At 50.9% G+C, this 22,099-nt stretch overlaps 1 protein-coding gene and 2 long non-coding RNA genes across 24 annotated transcripts in view; 2 read left to right on the top strand and 1 right to left on the bottom strand.

The window, feature by feature from the left end:
- Positions 1-1,183: 1,183 nt before the first annotated feature.
- On the bottom strand, positions 1,184-15,106 carry LOC115608473. The gene is made up of 3 exons (XR_003991557.1): positions 15,066-15,106; positions 11,842-11,844; positions 1,184-1,271 (listed from the first exon to the last, which is right to left on the bottom strand). It is a non-coding gene; the product is annotated as an uncharacterized LOC115608473 (long non-coding RNA).
- LOC115608472 overlaps positions 2,453-22,099 on the top strand; it is a 31,211-nt gene continuing 11,564 nt past the window's right edge. The window contains exons 1-6 of one of the 2 annotated variants that reach the window (XR_003991555.1): positions 2,454-2,893; positions 2,957-2,977; positions 3,514-3,604; positions 3,825-3,880; positions 4,085-4,141; positions 5,640-5,646. This is a non-coding gene — a long non-coding RNA (uncharacterized LOC115608472). Of the gene's footprint in view, positions 2,894-2,956; positions 2,978-3,513; positions 3,605-3,824; positions 3,881-4,084; positions 4,160-5,639; positions 5,647-22,099 lie in introns of both variants that reach the window. The other variant, XR_003991556.1, reaches the window with a different exon arrangement.
- On the top strand, positions 6,975-21,819 carry LOC115608470 (choline transporter-like protein 5-B). Of its 21 annotated transcripts, none has more exons than XM_030487317.1 (15): positions 7,182-7,429; positions 8,090-8,230; positions 11,520-12,149; positions 15,968-16,019; positions 16,382-16,501; positions 17,187-17,355; positions 18,046-18,477; positions 19,101-19,193; positions 19,549-19,661; positions 20,079-20,210; positions 20,521-20,653; positions 20,733-20,817; positions 20,896-21,014; positions 21,405-21,509; positions 21,579-21,819. In XM_030487317.1, exons 9-15 carry the CDS (start codon positions 19,565-19,567, stop codon positions 21,598-21,600), a joined length of 693 nt encoding a protein of 230 aa, XP_030343177.1. In that variant the 5' UTR covers positions 7,182-7,429; positions 8,090-8,230; positions 11,520-12,149; positions 15,968-16,019; positions 16,382-16,501; positions 17,187-17,355; positions 18,046-18,477; positions 19,101-19,193; positions 19,549-19,564; the 3' UTR covers positions 21,601-21,819. The 21 variants fall into 21 exon arrangements, 15 of the variants coding, with proteins under 15 accessions (XP_030343177.1, XP_030343178.1, XP_030343182.1 ...); XM_030487318.1 differs by having other exon boundaries at positions 7,182-7,449; XM_030487322.1 differs by lacking the exons at positions 7,182-7,429; positions 8,090-8,230 and adding an exon at positions 10,545-10,561.

Raw genomic sequence — 22,099 nt, 5'->3', positions numbered from 1 at the left:
CATTGGTGGCACTGTCGCGGAGGGCACCATGTGTAGGTGATGCCCAGCACCAGCTTTCTCTCCTTGCAGCTTAGGCTTACGTTCGGGGTCTGGACTTTCACACTTAGGGAGCTGGTTTGTGGGTCAGCGGAGAGTGCTGTCCAGTGAGGCTTTACAGAGATGGAGTTTTAGGTGACAAAGGAAGCGAGGATATCCATGTTTGTGGCACTGTTGCAGAGGGTGGCATGAGTAGGACATGCCCTGCTCCTGATTTCTGTCCTAACATATTGGACTTAAGAGCAGGGTCTGGACGTTCGCACTTAGGGAGCTGCTGTGTTGGTCACCAAACACGTTGTCCTTTGAGTCTTTACACAGGTGGAGTTTTAAGTCTGTAAGTAAGTGAGGATATCCATGCTGGTGGCACTGTTCCGGAGGGCACCATGTGCAGAATGTGCGCAGTTCTTTGTTTCTGTTTTAACACATTAGGTTTAGCAGCAGGGTCTGGACATTCGTACTTAGGGAGCTGGTTTATGAGGCGCCTGAGAGCGTTGCCCTGTGAGGTTGTACACAGAAGGAGGTTTACGTGGCTAAGCAAGGGTGGATTGCCATGTTGGTGCCACTATTACAGAGGGCACCATTTGTTGATGATGCCCAGCACCAGCTTTCTGTGCTGGCACCTTAGGCTTAGCATCAGGGTCTGGACATTCACACTTCGGGAGCTGCTGTCTCGGTCACCGGAGAGTGCTGTCGAGTGAGGTTGTACACAGATGGAGTTCTAGGTGGTTGAGCAATTGAGGATATCAATGTTGGTGGGACTGTTCTGGAGGGCACCTTGTGTAGGTCTTGTCCACATCCTGGTTTCTTTCCTAACACATTAGGCTTAGGTACAGGGTCTGGACATTTGCGGTTTGGGAGCTGGTTTGTGGGTCACTGGAAAGTGCTGTCCAATGAGGCTTTACACAGATGGAGTTTTAGGTGGTTAAGTGAGAACATCCATGTTGGTGGCACTGTTGTGGACGGCACCATGTGTAGGTGATGCCCAGCACCAGCTTTCTGTGCTGCGACCATAGGCTTAGCGTCAGGGTTTTAACGTTCACACTGTGGGAGCTGGTGTCTCGGTCACTTGAGAGCGCTGTCTAGTGAGGCTTTATACAGACGGAGTTTTAGGTTGGTACATAGGTGAAGATACTCATGCTGGTGGCACCGTTCCAGAGGGAACCCTGTGTAGAACATGCCCAGCTATTTGTTTTTGTCCGAACACATTAGTTTTAGGTACAGGGTCTGGACATTCGCTCTTTTGACGTGGTTTATGAGGTGTCTCAGAACGCTGTCCTGTGCAGTTGTGCACGGATGGAGTTTTAAGTGCCTAAGCAAGGGTGGATTGCCATGTTGGTGGCACTGTTGCAGAGGGCACCCTGTGTAGGTGATGCCCAGCACCAGCTTTCTGTCCTGGCACCTTAGGTTTAGCATCAGGGTCTGGACGTTTGCACTGTGGGAGCTGGTTTGTGGGTCAGCAGAGAGTGCTGTCCAGTGAGGCTTTACATAGATGGAGTTTTAGGTGCGTACGTAAGTGAGGCTATCCATGTTGGTGGCACTGTTGCGGAGGGCACCATGTGTAGGACATGCCCAGCTCCTGATCTCTGTGCTAACACAGTAGGCTTTGGAGCCGGGTCTTGACATTCGTCCTTAGTGAGCTGGTTTGTGGGTCAGCGGAGAGTGCAGGGGAATGGTTGGACTTGATGATGTTAAAGGTCTTTTCCAACCTGGTTGGTCCTATGATCCTCTGACTGTACTGTAGTTATTACACTGTTCTTATCTCAACATGTGAGTATTATACTTTTATTATTCTCCGCCCCATCCCTGGGGCAGAGTTTCTGTGGTTCAGGGAAGACACCAGGTGAGAGCCAAGGTGGTCAAGGGCCTTGTGTGGAGGAAGAGTGGGTTCAATACATTGTGCTGGGTCTCACTGTGTTGTTTCTCTCAGAGACAATAGCAGTGGCTGGTGGGGTTGATGTGGGCCACGTAGGTCATGCGGGGAGATGGGTTAGGGGATGGAGAGCATGTCAGGGCTTGTCTTGGTGGGATGTGAGGAGTCTGGAGGGGGAATGTGTGGGACTTGGCTGGTGGGAAGGGCAGGGGGCACAGCATGTTGCGCACTAAGCGTCATCATGTGTTTTTGAACCCTGCAGGTTAGCCAATGGTCTGGCAGGTGTGCGGATCAAGAGCAGGGGCCGCCTGTCCACGCTGACCTTCTTCAACCTCTCAGAGGAGGACTATGGCAACTAGACGTGTGTGTGTGGCCACAAACAAGCTGTCAACACCAATGCCAGCATCATCCTGTATGGTTGGTGCCCTGGTTTTTTTTACAGCAAGGTGTCATGAGGAGGAAGTGGAGGAAGAAGAGGAGAAGGAGGATGATGAAGACAAAGAGGAAGAGGAGGAGGAGGAGGAGGAGGATGGCTGGCCAGCGATGGAAGGGAGTGGGTTTATTTTAGCAATGTCAGCCCATTGAGGTGCCGAATGGCACGAGCTCTGAGCGGTGAGGATACACCAGAGGATGATGAGGAGATCTGCATTGGCCCATGTGGGAGGGCACTGCTTGGTGGTGGTCGGTGGTGGTCACGGTGGGTGTTTAGGGATGAGCAGCAGAGGGTGAAGAGGCAGGACATCATTGGAACGCAGGCCCGAGGAGAGGGCCCCAGCAGGTAAGGGCACACTCTGGGGACACAGTGTAGGGTATTAGCAGGTTGTCCTATTGGCAGGGATACAGGCAGGTGTTAAGGGGTGCAGGCAGCGGCAGGTGGGGAAGTGCAGGAGTCAAGTGGTGTAGGTGTCAAGTTGGGTATTATAGGTGCCAGGCTGGGTAGTGTAGGTGGCACTGGAGGTAGTGTGGGTGGCAATTTGTCTAGCGTAGGTATCAGGCTGGGTAGTGTAGGTGGCAATTTGTCTAGTGTAGGTATCAGGTTGGGAAGCATAGGTGTTAGGTTGTATAACGAAGGTGTTAGTTTGGGTAGTGTTGGTGTCACTTTGGGTGTTATAGGTGTTAGGTCGGATAGTGTAGGTGTCACTTTGAGAACCATAGGTGTTAGTTTGGGAAGTGTAGGTGGCTCTTTCAGTACTATAGGTGTTAGGTTGGATACTGTAGGTGGTGCATTGAGTATTATAGGTGTCAGGCTGGGTAGTGCAGGTGGCACTTGAGGTGGCAGTAGATTGGAAATCATAGGTATTAGGTTAGGTAGTGGTGGTGTTACTTTGCTTATCATAGGTGATAGGCTGGATAGTATCGGTGGCACTTTGGGTATTATAGGTGCTAGGCTGGATGCTTTAGGTGTCAGTTTGTGAGCCATAGGTGTTAGGTTGATTATCATAAGTGGCACTTTGGGTAGTGTAGATGTTAGGTTGGGTACCACAGGTGGCACTTTGGGAACTACAGTCGTGTTAGGTTGGGTATCGTAGTTGGTATATTGGGTATCACAAATGTCAGGCTGGGTAGTGTAGGTGACAATTTAGGTGGTGTTAGGTTGGATATCATAGGTGTTAGGTTGGTTAGTGTCAGTGTTACTTTGGTTGTCATAGGTATTAGGCTGGATACCGTAGGTGGCACTTTGGGAACAATAGGTGTTAGGTTGGGTTGTGTAGGTGGTACATTGGGTATTGTAGGTGTCAGGCTGGGTAGTGTAGGTGGCACTTGGGGTGGCGTTAGGTTGGATATCATAGGTCTTAGGTTGGGTAGCATAGGTGGCACTTAGGGTAGTGTAGGTATCAGGCTGTGTGGTGTAGGTGGCAATTTGGCTAGCCTAGGTACCAGGTTGCATAGTTGTTAGGCTGTATAAGAAAGGTCTTAGGTTGGGTACCATAGGTGGCACTTTGGGTACTATAGGTGTTAGGTTGGATACTGTAGGTGGTACATCAGGTATCGTAGGTGTTAGGCTGGGTAGTGTAAGTGGCACTTCAGATATTGTAGGAGTCAGGCTGGGTAGAGTATGTGCCACCTCAGGTAGTGTAGGTGGCACTTTAGATTGCCTTAGGTTGGATACCATAGGTGTTTGGTTGGGTGGTGTTGGTGTTACTTTGGGTATCATAAGTGTTATGTTGGATACTGTAGGTGGCACTTTGCGTACTATAGGTGTTAGGCTGGGTATCGTAAGTGGCACTTAGGGTAGTGTAGGTGGCACTTGAGGTAGCACAGGTGTTAGGTTAGGGAGCACATGGCACTTTGGGTGTGCTCATGCGGCTAACACAGGGCCAGCACAGCTTTATTAGACTGGTTCCATCAGAGGTGCTTGGAAGTGGAACAACTCGTGCTCAGCACTAAGGGTGTGCTGACATGGGAGATGGCATCGTCCAGATAGGTGGACTGCCAGGTGCATGGGGCTGTTTTGGGGTCCTGGTGTCAGGGGGTCCTTAGGAAGCAGGCGAGGAGAAGGAGGGGGAGGACAAGGAAGATAGAGGAAGTAGCCATTGAGGTCTGTGTGTGGCAAGGAGGTTTGTTGCATCTCATAGGATGAAGGCTGTTATTTGGGAAGGATCTGGGTAGTTGCGTGCATGCGGGTGCCAGTTGGGAAGAGCCAGGGAAGCAAAGGCCTGGAGGAGAGAGCAGGCACAGGTCTGCCCATGCTCCATGTGCCCGTGGAGAGGCAGGAGGAGATGATGAGGGATAGATAGAAGGATGGAGCACGGCCAAGGTGTAGGGCTAGGCATGCCACAAGGCCAAGGTGTGTGGTGAGGAAGCTTGGTAGATAGATGCAGAGAGAGTAGAGGGTTTTTTCCCCAGGCAGCTTGGCCCACGTGCACAGAAATGGATGGACAGCCAGAGAAGGAGGTAGCAGAGCCAGAACATCAGGAAGTATGAGGAGATCCAGCGGAGACCAAGGTAGATGAAAAGTGACATCCTAGCAGGGGTCGCTATGAGCTGAGGTGCAGGCACTGGTGAGTTGTTGTCTAGGGAGTTAAGAGGAATATTTGGATAGGTAGGGCTTTTCCTTCTAGGACATTTCAGGTATCGCCTGCGAGCAGCTTTCAGTCCGCAGCAAAGATCCACATTTTCGGTGGTGGCAACGACGGAGGAGACTGCGCAACCATCGGGAGCGGAGGAAGCAGATTGGCCCGGCGGTGGGTAGGAAAGGTGGCCAACAGGAGACGCGCGAAGAGATGGCGGCGGTGGTGGGAGCTCTTCTTTGCAGGCGACAGGTCGGGCACCCCGGGGTGGTCGGCGACGAGAGCTGCGATTCCAGAAGGGACACGACGTTCGGGATGGACTCCGGGCAGGTATAAGAACCCCCTCCCTCCCCGTAGCCCTTCCCTGCAGAGTGGAGAGACCGGGTTGGGGGGATGGAAGGGGTTAGGAGAGGGGATGGGGGAGGGTTTAGGGGGGGCAGGGAGGGGCTTAGGGGAGGGGAGGGGTTAGCTAACCCCTTTGTAACCTTGCTTTGTAATAACTTATAATCGCTTTATTCACTTTTATTTGCTTTTTGTTGACTTTACGCAGTTTTATTCTGCTTTATTTGCTGTTTATTAATTTAATTGGTTTTTCAGATTTATTTACTTTCACGTCCTTTTTAGTAACCGGTTGTTTTTTTTTCCCAGATGCCCCGTAGCGACCCAGAGAAACCCCTGGTCACTCCATAGAGCCCCGTACACCCTATAGACATCGCATAGAGCCATACGGTGACCCATAGACACCCGACAGCAACCATTGGACCCTCCATAGCGACCCATATAGACCCCATAGTGACCCATAGATCCCCATAACTACCCACAGAGACCCCAGAGTGACCCACACACTGCCCCATGGCAACCCATATCACCCCGTAGACACCCTCCACTGCCCCATAGCGTCCTATAGACCCACAACTCACGCCCCACAGCTTTTATTGACTACTGGCATTGCAATAACAGCAGCAGCATCTGCATACACGGCACCCGATAGGGATCCCCAAGTGTCCCGTAGGGACCTCACTTCCCCCCGTGCCCGTAAGTGCTCCAACACCCATGAATTTTTTTTGTCAGTTTCATTCATTTTCATTCACTTTTTCATAATTTATAATTGCTTGTTTTCACTTTTTGTTGCATTCTTTTTTGTTAAATTCACTTTTTATTTGGTTTTTAGTCAATTTTTGTTCCCTTTTCTTCAAGTTGTAGTCAGGTTGATTCACTTTTAGTTCCTTTTTTAATGCCATTACAGTGGGTCTGGGCTGGGTGTGGGGCCAGGGCGGGGTTAACACAGGCCTGGGGGCTTGGTCTGTGCTGTGGGAGGGGCTAATGTGGGGGTGGGTGTGGTCTAGGCTCCGGGGTGGGTGGTACCAGGGGGCGAGGCCTCTGTTGGGGTGGGCCAATGAGGGACAAGGGGCAGGGACTCAGGTGAGGGTGTGATGGAGGCTGTGGGTGGTGCCAGGGCTAGTGAGGGGTGGAGCTGTGGTGTGGGCAAGGGTTGGGCACTGTGCTGGGGGCGTAGTCTAGGCTGTGGGTGGGGCTGGGGGCGTGGCCAGGGTGGGGTCTGAGCTAGGGGCGGGGTTCAGGTAGTCCCGGAGTTGGGGGGGCTTTGCGATGGGGGCGTGGCTTGGGTAAGGGCGTGGTCAGGGCTCTGGGTGGGAGTAAAGCAGGGCTGGGGATGTGCCCGGGCTGGGGGCGTGGCCCCAAGAGGGCGGAGCAAAGGCTGTGGGTGTGGCACGTGTGGGGCTGGGGGCGTGGCCAGGACGGGGCTGGGAGGGCAGGTCTGAAGCCAGCCTGGGGGGGACCATGCTGGGGGGCGGGGCCAGAGCTGGGGTTGATCAAGTGCTGGGGGTGTGCTTGGGCTGGAGGGGTCATTCCATGCTGGGCGTGGGCCTGGCCACGGGTGGGTGGGGCTACGGGAGGGGCGGGGTCAGTAAAGGCCTGGGAGGTGTGAGCTGTGTTGTGGGCTGGGTGGCTGTGGGCGTGGTCTCGGCTGTGGGGCGGGGCTAGTGAAGGGGCGGGTCCTGTGCTGGGGTGAGTCCCATGAGGGACGGGGGCGTGGTCTGGGCTGTGGGTGGAGGCACAATCCTGTCAGAGGCGAGTGCCGGCAGCTGAGAGCACAGCCCTGCACAAGCTGTGCCCCCGCTCCCCTTCCCCAGTCCTATCTAAGGCACTCTGTGAGCCCGTGCCCCCAGCACAGGCCATCACTAAGGGCTGCAGTTGCTGTGAGTGCTGGTTTCCAGACATGCAGGGGATTGTCTCTGCTGTGAAACACTTGGCTGGGAGTTCTACATTCAAAAACCCACTGGTTTTTGGTTTTCCCCTCTGCTTGCCTCTGATGACCAGGAAGAAGAAGAAGAACGCCTAGGAGAGACGGGTGAAGAAGAGAAAGGAGAAGAAATAAGATGAGAAAAGCAGTGCGGAAGATGCCAGTGAAGAGCAGGGAGAAGCAGCAGCCTCCAGCAGGTCAGGCAAGAAACTGCCCCTCCCAGAGCAGAGTCCCAGAGAAAGGAAGAAGGTGAGAAGTTGGAGTCTCGGGTGAGCATCACGCTGAGGGACCGGGTCTTGGGTTTTGATGTCTGAGTGCTCTGATGGGGGCTTTCTGGGGTCAGGGGGATAATTTTGGGGGTCTGGGGGGGTTAGAGTGGTGCGATGAAGTCTTTAGGGGCCCTGGGGGCCGATTTTGGGGATGTGGTGGTGTTTAGGTCTGATGGGGGCTTTAGGTGGTCTGGGAGATGATTTTGGGGGTCTGTGGAGGGTTTTGGGGGTGCTTTGGGGGTGTTTTGGGGTATATAGGGCTCTTTTTTTGTTGTTTTGGGGTATTTAGGGCTGATTTGGGGTGTTTTGGGCTGGTTTTGGGGTGGGTTTGGGATGTTTTGGAGTGTGTGACACCCCAAATGGAAGAAATCCCCATCCCTGCAGACGCCTCCTGGTGTTATTTATTTGGGGGGGAGGGGTTGGGGGTTCCCAAATTCTTGGGAACCATTTGGGGTGGTTTGGGAGGGGGTGTTTGTGTGTGTCTGGGGGGGGGGGGGGTTTGTCCGGAGTTCGTCCCCCGCCGGACTCGAACGCGAATCCCAAGGAGTGTTTGTGAAGAGAACAGTGCTAAGGTGGGGGGCGGAATGGCCCATGATTGGCTCACCGCCACATGCTCAGCCCCTATCTCTACCACGTGCAGTGCCGAGTTTTGGCCACATGGTGGCAGCACCGACCTGCTCCCGGCGCCTCATCGCTGCTTCCCCCACGTGCCGTGCCGCGATTTGGAGATGGGATGGCACGGAAAAGCGGCGGCCAGCTTTGGTGTTTGGGGTTTCGAGCGGTCTGCTGGGGGCTTTCGGGGGTCTCGGGGGGTCTAGAGTGTTCTGATGGGGCTTTAGGGCGTCTGGGGTTTTTTTTTGGTGGGTCTGTGTGGGTTTAGAGCGGTCTGATGAGGGGGTCTGGGGTTGTTTTTTTGATGGGTCGGGGGGGTTTAGAGTGGTCTGATGGGGGCTGTAGGGGATCTGAGGGATGATTTTTGGGGCTTGGGGGCGGTTAGAGTGGTGTGATGGGGTCTTTAGAGGCTCTGGGGGCTGATTTTGGGGATGTGGTGGGGTTTAGAGAGGTCTGATGGGGGCTTTATGGGGTCTAGGGGACGATTTTGGGGGTCTGGTGGGGTTGAGAGCAGTCTGATGGGGGCTTTAGTGGGTCTGGGGGATGATTTTGAGAGTCTGAGGGGTTTGGAGTGTTCTGATGGGGCTTTAGGGGGTGTGGGGGATGATTTTGGGGATCTGGTGGGATTTAGGGCAGTCTGATGGGGGCTTTAGTGGGTGTGGGGGATGATTTTGGGGGTTTTTGAGAGTGGTGTGATGGGGGCTTTAGGGGGTCTGGGGGAGGTTTTTAGGGGTCTGTGGGGGTTAGAGTGGTGTAATGGGGGCTTTAGGGGCTCTGGGGGCCGATTTTGGAGATCTGGGAGGGTTAGAGAGGTGTGATGGGGTTTTAGGGGGTCTGGGGGATGATTTTGGGGGTCTGGGGCGTTTCGAGTGGTCTGATGTGGGCTGTAGGGGTCTGAGGAATGATTTTGGGGGTCCTGGGGGTTTAGAGTGGTGTGATGGGGACTTTAGGGGGTGTGGGGGATGATTTGGGGGGTCTGAGGGGGGGTTTAGAGTGGTGTGATTGGGGTTTTAGGTCATCTGGGGTGGGTTTTGGGTCAGGGCAGGGATTTAGTGGCCGTGTGGGAGGGGCTTTAGGGGGTTTACAGGAGCTTGTGGGGAGTGTGAGGGGTTTTTTGGGGTCTGTGGGGGCTGTTTTGGGTTTAGGGGTTCATCTAGGGGGTCTTGGAGGGGCTTGGGGGGTATTGGGGGCTGGGGGGCATTTTGAGGGGGTGTTTTAATTGGTCTTGAGGGGAGGAAATTTCTCTGGGGGTCTTTAGGGGGTTTCAGGGGTGGTTTTGGGGGTCTGGGGAGGGTTTTTGGGGTGCTATTGGGGTGTTTTGGCGTATATAGGGCTGTTTTGGGGTGGTTTTGGGCTGGTTTGGGGTGTGTGACACCCCAAATGGGATAAATCCCCATCACTGCAGCCGCGTCCTGGTGTTATTTTTTAGGGGGGTGGGGTCTGGGGGTTCCCAAACTCTTGGTAAGCGTTTGGGGAGGATTTGGGGGGATGGGGAGGGGTGTGTGTCCGGAGTTCGCCACCCGCCGGACTCGAACGCGGATCCCAGCGAGTGTTACAGTAATAGAACAGTGCTAATGCGGGGGGGGGGGTGGTCAGGGGAGGAACGACGACAGGGTATAGCCCATCATCCTCGCCATTGGCCGAGATGGCTGTCAATGACTCGTGGCCCGGCCCCCCACTGCTCTGATTGGATGGAGCTGCCCGATGGCTGCCATTGCTCGAGACACCTGTCAATCACCCTGGCCCCAGCCCGAGTCCCTCTGATTGGCCACTGCCTGCGTTTACCACTATTGGTCGAGAAACCTGTCAATCTCGCCTTTGCTGCCCCCCCCCCCCGCTCTGATTGGCAGGTGACGCCCGCAGTCGCGGTTGGTAGAGACTCCTGTCAATCACTCGTGGCCCGGCCCTTCCTCCGCTCTGATTGGCAGGAGCCATCCACGGTGACCATTGGCTGAGATGCCTGTCAATCACTCCTGGTCACACCCCCAGCGGCTCTGATTGGCTGGTGCTTCCCTCGGTGTCCATTGGCCGAAACACCTGTCAATCACTAGTGGCACGGCCCCCACTCCTCTCTGGTTGGCAGGAGCTGCCCGTGGCCACCATTGGCCTAGATGCCTGTCAATCTGTCCTAGCCCGACCCCCCCCCCCCCGCTGCTCTCATTGGCAGGACCCGACCGTGGCGCCCATTGGTTAAGGTGACTGTCAATCACTCGGAGCCCGGTCTCCTGCCGCGCTGATTGGCCAGCACCACCCCATGTTACCATTGGTTAAGAAACCTGTCAATCTCTCCGGGCCCGGCCCCCCCAGCGCTCTGATTGGCTCACCGCCACATGCGCAGCCCCTATCTCTACCACGTGCAGTGCCGAGTTTTGGCCACATGGCGGCAGCACCGACCCGCTCCCTGCGCCTCATCGCTGCTCCCCCACGTGCCGTGCCGCGGTTAGGACGTGGGATAGCACGGAAAAGCGGCGGCCAGCTTTGGTGTTTGGGGTTTCGAGCGGTCTGCTGGGGGCTTTCGGGGGTCTGGGGGGGTCTAGAGTGGTCTGCTGGGGGCTTTTAGGGGTCTGGGGGGGTTTGGAGTGGTCTTATGGGGGTTCTAGGGGGTCTGGGGCATGATTTTGTGGATGTGGGGGGGTTTAGAGAGGTCTGATGGGGGCTTTAGGGGATCTGAGGGATGATTTTTGGGGCTTGGGGGCGGTTAGAGTGGTGTGATGGGGTCTTTAGGGGCTCTGGGGGCCGATTTTTGGGATCTGGTGGGGTTTAGAGAGGTCTGCTGGGGGCTTTAGGGGGTCTGGGGAAGTATTTTGGGGGTCTGTGGATTTTTTTGGGCGGGGCTGGGGGTTTTTAGAGTGGTCTGATGGGGGATTTTGGGGATCTGGGAGATGATTTTGGGGGTCTGTGGGGTTTTAGTGTGGTCTGATGGGGGCTTTAGTGGGTGTGGGGGATGATTTTGGGGGTCTGTGGGGGTTTAGAGTGGTCTGCTGCAGGCTTTAGTGGGTCTGGGGGACTTTTATTGGGCATCTGGGGGGATTTAGAGTGGTCTGATGTGGGCTTTAGGAGATCAGGGGGAGTTTTTTTTAGGAGTCTGTGGGGGTTTAGAGTGGCCTGATTGGAGTTTTAGGGGGTCTGGATGGTGATTTTGGGGGTCTGATGGTGTTTAGAGTGGTCTTGTGGGGGCTTTAGTGGTTCTGGAGGATGATTTTGGGTGTCTGGTGGGGTTTATAGTGGTCTGATGGGGGCTCTAGTGGGTCTGGGGGATGATTTTGGGGGATGTGGGGGGGTTTAGAGCTGTCTGATGGGGGCTTTAGGGGGTTCTGGGGTGGGTTTTGGGTCTGGGGGGTCATTTGGTCTTGGGTTTTGGTGTCTGAGAAGCTGGATTGTGAGAAACGGTCTCTAGGTTCGGGCAGGCCTCGGTCAGCCACAGCAGTGAAGCAGCTGTTTATTTCACGTCTGTGCAGAACCGCGTCTCCTGGCAAGTCGGCACACACAGCAAAGGCAGAACTTTGCGTGCGATCTTGAAGCGCAAGAGCGGGCAGCAGAGAGGCAGTACGCACATGGAGTTTTAGGTGGCCAAGCGAGGTCTTTAGATCAGAGGAAGATTCAGGTTGTGTCCTTGTAAAGCCCCCCTCTGGGTCTTTTTCAAGCTCTGCGTCTCTCCCCTTCGAGCTTTTCTGGAATGATTTCAGTGCTCTGTGCCTCAGTTTCCCTACCCGTAAACCAGGAAGAACAGCAATTTTCCTCCGCTTCTCTGGGTTTTCCAATTTACTCTTTTTGTTTAACCCCCTTTTATGTTTCTTTGGAAAGCAGCTACCACTAGTAAATACTAACGAGTCCTTTTCAGTCTCAGGTTTGAGTCAGCTACAGAGGCATCAGCCATTCTGTGCAGCAGCAAATAGAGTGTGCTCGAGTCCTTCAGAGACAGTAAAAAAAGGGTACAAAGGAAAATAGGGGGAAACAACAAAGTCTAAAGCCATAATGAAAGAGCAAACTGCAAACGAGATCCTCCGGCAGAGCGACGGGGCTGCGGTCCCGGGGGCAGACGCACATGCTCGCGTGACAACTGAGGCCATTAAAGTAAAGAGTGCCAAGTAAGTTTTGGCAGTGGGTAGGAGGCCTTATTATGATGGAAGGCATTAACATGGGAAGGAAAAAAGGGGGTGGAAGAATTGGCTGGTGACAAGGTGATGTGGGGCAGAGGAGCAGGGTCATTTTGTAGCTGTTCTAGCTATCTACTTCATTGCAAGGCAATGAGGCGATTTAGTTTAGCAGGGACTTCAGCCCGGCCTTTTTCAGAAGCTTATTGAAGATTATAAAAGTGTCGCCTCACTAACTTAGCATCCAGGATGCTGCTTAACTTCAATCTGAGCTGTTCTTTACTCATTTGGTTTTCTCTGCGGCTTTGCATTTTCAGCACAGTGGTGTTTTGCTTACAGATTCTCCTTTTTTGGTAAGAGTTTCTTCTTAGGGGTATTTCAAATCTCAGCACTTGATTTCCTCTCCATAGTCTTTGAGTGTGGGAAGTGTAAAACAGCATTAAAAGGCTGTGGTAGCCAGCTCCCACTGACTGACCGTTTAGGATGCTCTGGACCTCTAAATTCAGTCTTCTCATGTGCTCTGTTGAACGCAGAGGCAGTACACAGATGGTGTTTTAAGTGGCAAACAAGGGTGCGTTGCCACGTTGGCAGCACCGATACAGAGGTCTCCAAGTGTAGGTGATGGTCAGCAATAGCTTTGTGTCCTGGCACTATGGGCTTGGGAGGAGCAGCTGGGCATTTGCACTCTGTAGCTGTGCTGTAGGACACTGGAGCGCACTGAGCAGAGGGGAAGTATGCAGATGGAGTTTTAGGTGGCAAGGCAAGGGTGGATTGCCGTGTTGGTGGCACTGTTGTGGCGGTCTCCCTGTGTAGGTGATGCTCAGCAGCAGCATTGTAACCTGGCACTCTGAGCTTGGGAAGAGAGGCTGGACGTTTGCTCTCTGAAACCATGTTTCTGCACACACGAGCACTCAGCAGAGTGGCAGTACAAAGATTGTGTATTAGGTGGTAAAGCAAGGACTCATTGCCATGTTGGGGGCACCATTCCAGAGGTCTCCCTGCGTAGGTGATGCTCAGCAGCAGCTTCCTGCCCTGGCACTATGGGCTTGGGAAGAGAGGCTGGAGGTTTGCACTCTGAAGCCATGCTCCAGGACACCCAAGTGCAGATGAAGATTTAGGTGGCAGGGTGAGGGTGGGTTGTCATGATGGTGGCACCGTAGCAGAGCTCACCGTGTGGAAGTGATTCCCAGCACCAGCTTTCTGACCTGAGGGAGAGGCAGAGCCAGCCCCAGTCATCTCCTCACCTGCTTGAGCAGAGCTAATATTTCCAAGATTGCCACTGTTAGATGGCTATTATCATCCCCATTTTTCACATGAATCAATTGAGGCCCAGGGAGAAAACAAGCACGGGGAGCCAAAAAATAGCCACATATCCGTGTGCTGAGTCCTGGGCTTGTGCTCTTTTGACTGGGATGCCTCTTTGAGGTGATGGCTGAAGGTACTTCCTTTCTCCTTGCCCTGTGTCCAGGCCCTAATGGCCTGCAATCCCTGGCACTTGAGGTTTTGTGCCTTCAGGGGAGTCTACGTGTGGTTTGCCCATAGTGTTTTAGCAGTTACACCCTCCTCTAGGCCTAATGCCGCATTTTGGCTTTAATTGTGGGCTCCTTCAACCTTATGGGACATTTACTTTTGAAGTTACTGCAAATTCTTTCCTCCTGTTAATGGCAATTTCCATTATTGTGCCATTTCTGTGGATGTGCGAGGCTAGGTGAGCGCTCAAGGCAGACCGGTGTGCTGGGGTAGCCCGGAGGACACGCTCTCTCTTGTGCTCTAGCACAGGAAGAGCCGTGGGAAACCTGAAGAAATCTGAGATTAGAGCTCGGAGGAAAATTTCCTTCCCAGCAGCTTTTCCCCAGCAGGAGAATGCTGCTTTTGTCAAGAGACCCTGATGTGTGACACATGGGTGCAGTGCTAAAAACGGGAGAAAAGCGTATGGAAGCAAAAACTCCAGAATGATTCCCCCCCCTTCCTTCTGCCTGTTAACCAGCAAAATGGAAATCTATAGAATTGTGAGCTTATGGGGTGAAAAATAATCAAAAGGTGAAAAAAGTGAAATGATTTTCTGGCTGGGCAGCTGGGTTTTTTTGCATTGGTTTCATTTGTGGATGTCACAATTGGGATGGGGGGAATAACGTAGCATTTGGACTGGTATAATGACAGTAAAGCAGGCAGAGATGGACCAATTAGATGGAATTAATTGCAGCACGATAGGCTGGATGTGGAAATAACACCATGTTCAAGAGAGTACGTGAGAGAGTGGTGGGAGTGCCTGATCTGCCAGGTCCATGCAACCCCCAATCAACCCCTTTGCATTAAGTGAGCCTCAAATTACCCCTCACTCACCATACCCTGTGTGTGAACTCATTACAGTCCTCTCGAACTGGAGCAGCTCTGGTTGGGGCAGTGGCAAGGCATGGAGCAAGCCACAGTTAGAGCAACCTCCTAGTTAGCGATGAGCACTAGGCATGGAGTACTCTTAGGAGGTGCCATGGCTGAACTTTCTGCTTCAGTTGAAGTTTGCACTCAGGGAGCTGGTTTGTGGGTCAGCGGCGAGCGCTGTCCAGTGAGGTTTCCACAAATGGAGTTTTAGGTGTGTAAGTAAGTGAGGATATCCATACTGGTGGTACTATTCCGGAGGGCACTATGTGTAGGAAATGCCCAAACCATGGTTTCTGTCCTACCACATTAGGCTTAGGAGCAGTGTCTGGACATTTGCCCTTAGGGAGCTGGTTTGTTGGTCACTGCAGAGTGCTGTCCAGTGAGGCTTTACACAGATGGAGTTTGAGGTGGGTGAATGAGGACATCCATGTTGGTGGCACTCTTCTGGAGGGCACCCTGTGTAGAACTTGCCCGGGTATTTGGTTTTGTCCTAACATATCAGGTTTAGGTACAGGGTCTGGACTTTCTCACTTAGGGAGGTGGTTTATGGGGCATCTGAGAGGGCTGCCCTGCGAGGTCATCCACAGATGGAGTTTTAGGTGGGTAAGCAAGGGTGGATTGCCATGTTGGTGGCACTGTTGCGGAGGGCACCGTGTTTAGCTGATGCCCAGCACTAGCTTTCTGTCCCGGCACCTTCAGCTTAGCATCAGGGTTTGGATGTTTGCTCTTTCTCCCCAGCCTGATTTATGCTTTAATGAAGTTTGTTCTTCTTACAACTTTCTTGAATCTCTCATAATAATTCTGTATGAAAGTTTGGTGGCATATCTCTAAGACTCACTGCTTCAAGCACGTGCAGTACCACTGCTTGAACGGTATTTTTGTCGTTAGCAGTCACCACAATATTCCTGGAGTGATTAAAATGCAGTGGGGTATTGTTACCGTTTTGTTTGACTTTTTTGTTTGGGTTTTTTTTTTTGGAGTCACTTAGTGGAATAACCATATGGACACCTCTTTGCAGCAGAAAAGCTACTACCTGCAGTCACTGAAATGTTTGGAGAAAATAGCGATAAACCCGTTATTGATAAACCCAATATCGATTCCACCCCCAATGATCCACATATATGAGAAGGCTGTACTGGATACTGCAAGATACATAACAGCACTTCTCTGGCTTTGTGCTGGGCAAGGATTGATTAGGAAGGATATGCTTCATAAGAAGGAAATGCTTCATGAAGAAAGCTGCTGTCAGCTTTGGGGAATTGAGAGTTGGAATTCTATATAATGGATTCTTATGTTTGGTGGTGGTTTTAGTTTTGTGGGGTTTTTTGGTTTTAAGACTTTAGACCAAAGTTTTACTAAAATTTTCTCCTTAAAAAAGAAAAGCATAACAAAAGAAATGGAACCTTGTTCTCAATGATGTTTTCTTGTTTCAGTTTTAGCTAGAATGAAAACTCCCAAATCTGTTTCAAAAAAGGCGTATGTGAGGTGGGTGCTGTAATTAATGGCTTTTATATATTAGTTTTCTCTATCACACCTACTATTCAGAATACAGAAAAATTAGTAGAAGTTTTAGCGGTTCGTAGGCAGATATGTTTATAGGAGTGAGCGCAGCCAGAACTGTTGGTGTTCAGTCTGTATGTTCAGGTCAATGTAAAATGGTATGTTTGGAGGTGTACATGCTCTATTGCCATTCCTATTACTGAACGCGGTTGGTAACGTTTGCTGTGAGCAACTGATGATGTTACATTGTGTGGCTTTTTTTTGTTTGCTGTTTTCAGTAAGGCATACTTACTCTTCTGATTTCCTGTTTATGCCTCCCTTTTTCATGTTATTCACTCGTTTTACAGTTTGAAGGACTCGATCGATGACTTGGATGATTTCTGCTTGGACTTGAAAGCGAGAAAAAGCCCAACAAAGCATGGCAAGCCAACAGCAAATACAGAGCAGGCATTTTAATGGGTGGAAAGGTAGCCTTCATTTCTGAGCTCATAAATTTTGGGGAGAGCATGTTAAACATAAGTTCACTTTGTCTCTTGCTTGAGGCTTTTCTGTTTACTGTGGGAATAACAGAAGAAAGTATGATCCGACAAGTATATATTTTGAAGCATTGCTGTAGATCTGTAGATACAGACTGTGGACTATCTGCTAGCATTTGGGTCTGTGAAAAGAGACTGGCTGGTCTAACTCATGGCTGGTTAGACTGAGCTGCAAATGTGGGATGATCGCTGTGAAGAGAGGACTTTGGAACACTGATTTGCATATCCTATGGCTGTAGTAGCTCATTCTGTGGTCAAAAGACACTGAGGAAAGAAAGAAGGTAACTGTTGTTAAGCTAGATACCTTTGATTCGATGCGCGTTTTGGCCAGAGTATTGCAGAGCCACAGATAGACCTTGAATTTGGAGCTTCTTTAGCCAAGGACGTCTGTGTGGTCCTGTTAACACTGGCTACAAGATGCTCTAGCAAACCATTACTTGTGGGGCTTCAGTGCTTGGCTGAGCAGAGGATCCCTGTTTTCCCCCAAAGGATGGAAAGTGCCTTGGTTTACTAACATTCAGAGCCTGACTACACCTGTCTGGTGCACTTCTCATTGATAGGAGCAAACTGGACTTTAGTAGAATGAGTGAACAGAGCTCTGGAATTCTTTACACAGCCACTAGGCCAGTGATGAGGTGATAGAATTTTGGTAGATGAGGGATGATAACAGTGATCTCATGGGAACCTGGAAAAGCTCTGACCCCTGCTCAAGAAGGATGGGATCTTTTGCAGCTGGTGAGGATGTCAACCCTGAAACATGTATGCCAACTGCAGGCTGTAAGAAGGTAATGGAATGGTTTCTGGAGGGCAAATGGGGGAAGCACAGTGGACCAGAAGCACCATTAAAAGAAAAAATAAGTCACCAAGAGATCTGACATGATCCTTTGATCTTGACAGGTCAAATTTGAGATGTCAGAAGCCTTGTTTGTTGACAAATGTGCACTTTGTGCTGTAGGCTGTGGTCTGATCTTCACTTGGTGGTTTTATAAAACTTTAGCATGAAATGTTCAGCCTTACTTCTGCATGCGCATAGCTTTTGTTACTGGGAATGAAGATTATGCCAGCATTAGTTACTATTCAGGATTGCTGGGCTTGATGGCTGATGTGTACATACATGGGGTTTAAGGTACTTTTTTAAAAAAAAGATGTATTAAAAAAAGTACATCTTTCGGTGACTTGCCCTTTAGTATGATGATAAATGGGCGAGGTGTAATAAAGAACATGGGAAGATATGTTTCTATTCTTTGTGTTTTCCTTTCTTTTTCAAGGACTTTTTTTTTTTTCTGTTAAGACAAAGGTAAATTTCCTAAATGAAATTACAGAATCGCAGAATCACAGAACCAACTGGGTTGGAAAAGACCTTTAAGGTCATCAAGTCCAACCATTCCCCAGCGCTGCCAAGGCCACCACTAACCCATGGCACTGAGGGCCTCGTCTGATTATCAAAACTTTAAGCTGTTTCTTTTGAACTGCAGCACAGAAGGATCTTAAGGCCAAGAAGAAGTGGATGACTTCTGGAAAGAAAAACAGTTGCTGTCAAGAACTGCAGTATCCAGAGGCTTCAAGTGACGCTGGTGATTCTGTCTTTGTAGAATCTGACTACCAAAAAGGGGGAGTGAAAGACCTGAAAGAGAGTCAGAAGGGCATAAAACTCGCACCTCCACAGAATCTGAGAGAGCCAATCTCCAGAGGCAGTCCAGACTTGCTTGTTAGAAGGAGAGAAAGAAGCTGTGAAAAAAGTACAGAAAACAAAGTGCCAACTGTGGCATTACAACAAAGTGCAGAGGTAGAATCAGATAGCTCGGATCGTGAATTTGAATCATTAATAGAACGGATAAGGAAACGAAGTATACCTCAAAAACCTGCGTTAAGCACAAATAAAACTGTCCACCAGGCAAGCACAAGAGGTGAGCAGTTGTTCCTGGCTGACTTGCAAGCTACTGACAGCAATGGTAGTGCCACTCACCTAATTATTTTCATTTGTGTGGCATGTGCTTTAGAAGTGCAACCCAGCATCTTGCAATTGAATTTGGTGAAATCAGAAATGATTTCTCTAGCATTGTGATGAGTGATTCTACTAGTCTTGTGGTATCAAAGTTTTAAGTTTTTCAGCATTGGTTGTTTTTATAATTCCTGTAACTGCGGGCATTTTAAAAATTGTTCTGAAAACAAAATCTAAGTGGTGGTTTTGAATGACGTTCCCTCGCCAACAGAGAGAAGGCCTACTGAAACCACAGAGCTTGAAGTGGTCTGTGATTTCTGGTGTGAGGGTCAGTCATTTTACCAATCTGTCCGGATGTGGAATGGGGATATAGGTAGCTATCTGATCAGAACTTGATTGTGAAACAAATAATGTGACTTACGGTACATGACAGAAGGTTCAAGTCATTTTTTTGTTCAAATAGTGTCTCTGCATTACTTACAAACTCTTAACAGTTTCTTTGCATGCATCACTATGCCCCGATCATTTTCTTTTCCGACGGCTAGAAAGTCACTGGTTTTCCTCCTAAAATGAATTCTTTTTTTCTAGGAAAGCTCCTCAAATGTTACTTTCCTAATACTGTTTCTTTGCAAGCAGGGATTTTAAATGGAGGACGTAAACCAGCAACCTCCCCACACACAGGTATTTCTCCAATTTAACTTTCTGTGCTGTAGACTGGGCCATGGCCTGAAAAAGGCAGTGGCTTGGTCAGCCAGTGTAAATGACCAAACCACACCTGTACTGGTCCCATTCAGGCACCCTGAGAACTTAGTGTGCGCAAACATTTCTGGCTGTGTCCTGTGAGATCATCACATATAATCTATCTGTTTCTAGCAGTAGAGAGCCATGAGGATATATTTCATAAGGAAGATTTTGAAATATGTTTTCACAAACTGTTCTCTTACATGAGATGAAGTGGCCCTCATTTGGAGTAACAGGCATGCAAGAAAGAGTCTCACACTTGTTTTCCCTGTGTTTCTGTTTCTTGTCTTTCTAGTGGGCTGTTCATTGCAATGATTGTGAGTATGCTCTTCCCTGTGTTATTGAGGTTCGCAGCTGGGGTTCTCTTCTGGATTTTCATCTTTGGTGTGATTGGAATTATAGGTTATGGTAGGTGTAATCCTCCAGCCTCTGAGCCTATTTTTCCTTATTGCTTAATTTTGGGCAGGGAAAGTGAGCGATTACATCAATTAAATGCTATAGGTGGGAGAACTAGTGCCTAGGTTTAGACACAGTTAAGTGAGAAGGGCTTAAATGGCAGCGAAATTTAGTAAGAATCCAGCTGTGCTGACACTTAGCAGCAGATGTAGTAACCCGAACTACCTACCCACAGTGTGCTTGTACTGATCTTTCTTTTCTATATATGTGATGTTACAGCTGACTAGTCTCTCAGTAATGCGTGTTTGGGTTTTGCTTACCTGACGTGCTGAGGACAAAACACTTCGCTTGTCAAAGATTTAAAAAAACCCCAACCTTGTCTTTGCACTCTTCAGAAACACTCATTTTGTATCGATTGTTTTTTAACAGGCATCTGGCATTGTTACTGGGAGTACGACCATCTGAAAGGAATACCTGGATCTGACCTCACTGTTTATGATACTGGATTCCAGAGGGACTTCAGAGTGTGCCTGCAGCTGAGGCAAACATGGTTAGCATTTAGTAAGTGCCCTTTAAACTTGGTATCTGTTAATGGATACTCAGGAGATTCAGTCACTGTCTTGCTACGGTTTCTGCCTTGTTAAATCTCCTCCTCTACATATGTTGCTCATAGAAGTAAGCAGAATTCTCTTTCTTATACAAAGTACAAAAATCTACTTTTTTTGCAAGGCTACGAGTGTATTTGTAAGGGGACAGAATGCAGTCGCACTAGTGGTGAGAGTGAAAAACGCTTGTGTTACTGGCATGTGTGTCTATATGTGAGGACACCGGGGGGTGTCTGGGGGCACCCACCCGTGTCCTCCCCCCCCAGTGAAGCTGCCACAGGTGCTGCTGGTGCTGGGTGCCCCCAGCGGGGCCGGGCTCAGCGTCCCGGGGGTGCCACTGGAGCTGCTGGTGCTGGCCAGGAGTGTCGCCTATGGCTGCTCCAGGGCCTTCCCCTTCAGGTAGGGATGCACCTAAAGGGGGGGTGATGGGGGCAGCACCCATGGGTGCCCCCTGTGACTCTCTCCCCACCCCCCCCAGTGCTTGGGGTGAAGTGCTCTTCCTCCTCCTGCAGACCATGACCCTCGGCTTCCTCATGCAGCACTTGAGGGGGACACGGGAAGAGGTAAATGGGGTCTGTGGGGCACCCATGGGTGCTCCTTTGTCTTCATTATAACAACCCCCCCCCACATTGTTTCTGCAGGGGCGCTGCTGGTGGCTGGTTACAGGGTGTTACTGGGCACCCTCCTCTCCCCCCATACCACCCCCGGGCTCATCACCTTCCTCCAAGCAGCCAATCTGCCCATCATCATCCTCAGCAGGGTGAGGGGGGGCACCCACGGCGGGGGGGTAAACTCTGGGTCACCATAAGACCCTCTGAATCGACCCAGTGGTTTGTTTGCTCCTATTCAACCCAATGGTTCATTCCTACCCACCCCCAAATTGACCCAATGGTTCATTCTCCTCCCCAACTCAACCCAATGGTTCATTCTGCCCCAAATCAACCCATTAGTTCATTCTCCCCCCGCCCTATCAATGCAATGGTTCATTCCCCACCCCCCCCCAAATAAACCCAATGGTTCATTCCCCCCCAAATAAACCCAGTGGTTTGTTCCTCATCACCCCCAATTCAACCCCGGGGAGGGGGGTCCTTGATGTGAAGCATCCATGTGTGACCTCCCCTTTCTGTCGTCGGCCCCCCCCCCCCCCCAGCTCCTTTAAGCCACCACCAACTACAGCCAAGGCCACACGGGGCAGCTCTCGGGGGTCACCACTACCCTCCTGTTCGGGGGAGCCAGGTGCAGGTCTTCCCTTCAGGTGAGACCCCTCCACCTTGGACCCCCCAAATCCCCTTTTCCACCCCCCGCAATGTTCCATCTCCAACAGGAGGCAGAGGACCCACTCCTGACCTTGACCTTTGCCACGTCGGCCGCCTGCAATGGGCTCCTATTGGGGCAGCTGCTGTATTATGGGGGGGGGGGAGACCCCAAACCTCCCCCTCACCGCAAGGTGGACTGACCCCAGATCCCCCCATATCCCCCCCAAAGGAACTACCCGTGGGGGGTTAAAAAGAGGGGTTTTTGTGGGGTCAAACATCCCCCCATTAATAAAATGGGTTTTCACTGGTGCTATGAGTCTAATTTGGGGTGTTTGGGGCCATTTCTGGAGGGTTTTGAGCTGATTTTGGGCCAACTTGTGCTGTTTGGGCATAATCTGGGGTAATTCCAGCTGCTTTGGGGCATTTTGGGTGGATTTAGAGCTGCTTTGGGTACTTTTGGGGCATTTTGGGGAATTTCAGGTGGGTTTTGAGCTGCTTCAAGGACTTTGGGGGCATTTGGGAGCATTTTAGGCTATTTGGGTGCTGGTTTAAGACCATTAAAGCCACTTTGGGGGTCATTTGAGCTGAT

This window comes from Strigops habroptila, chromosome 5 (genome assembly GCF_004027225.2).
Source record: "Strigops habroptila isolate Jane chromosome 5, bStrHab1.2.pri, whole genome shotgun sequence".
NCBI classification, from domain to species: Eukaryota; Metazoa; Chordata; class Aves; order Psittaciformes; family Psittacidae; genus Strigops; species Strigops habroptila.
The sequence above is the reverse complement of the archived record's forward strand: the minus strand, read 5'-3'. Positions and strand labels throughout refer to the sequence as shown.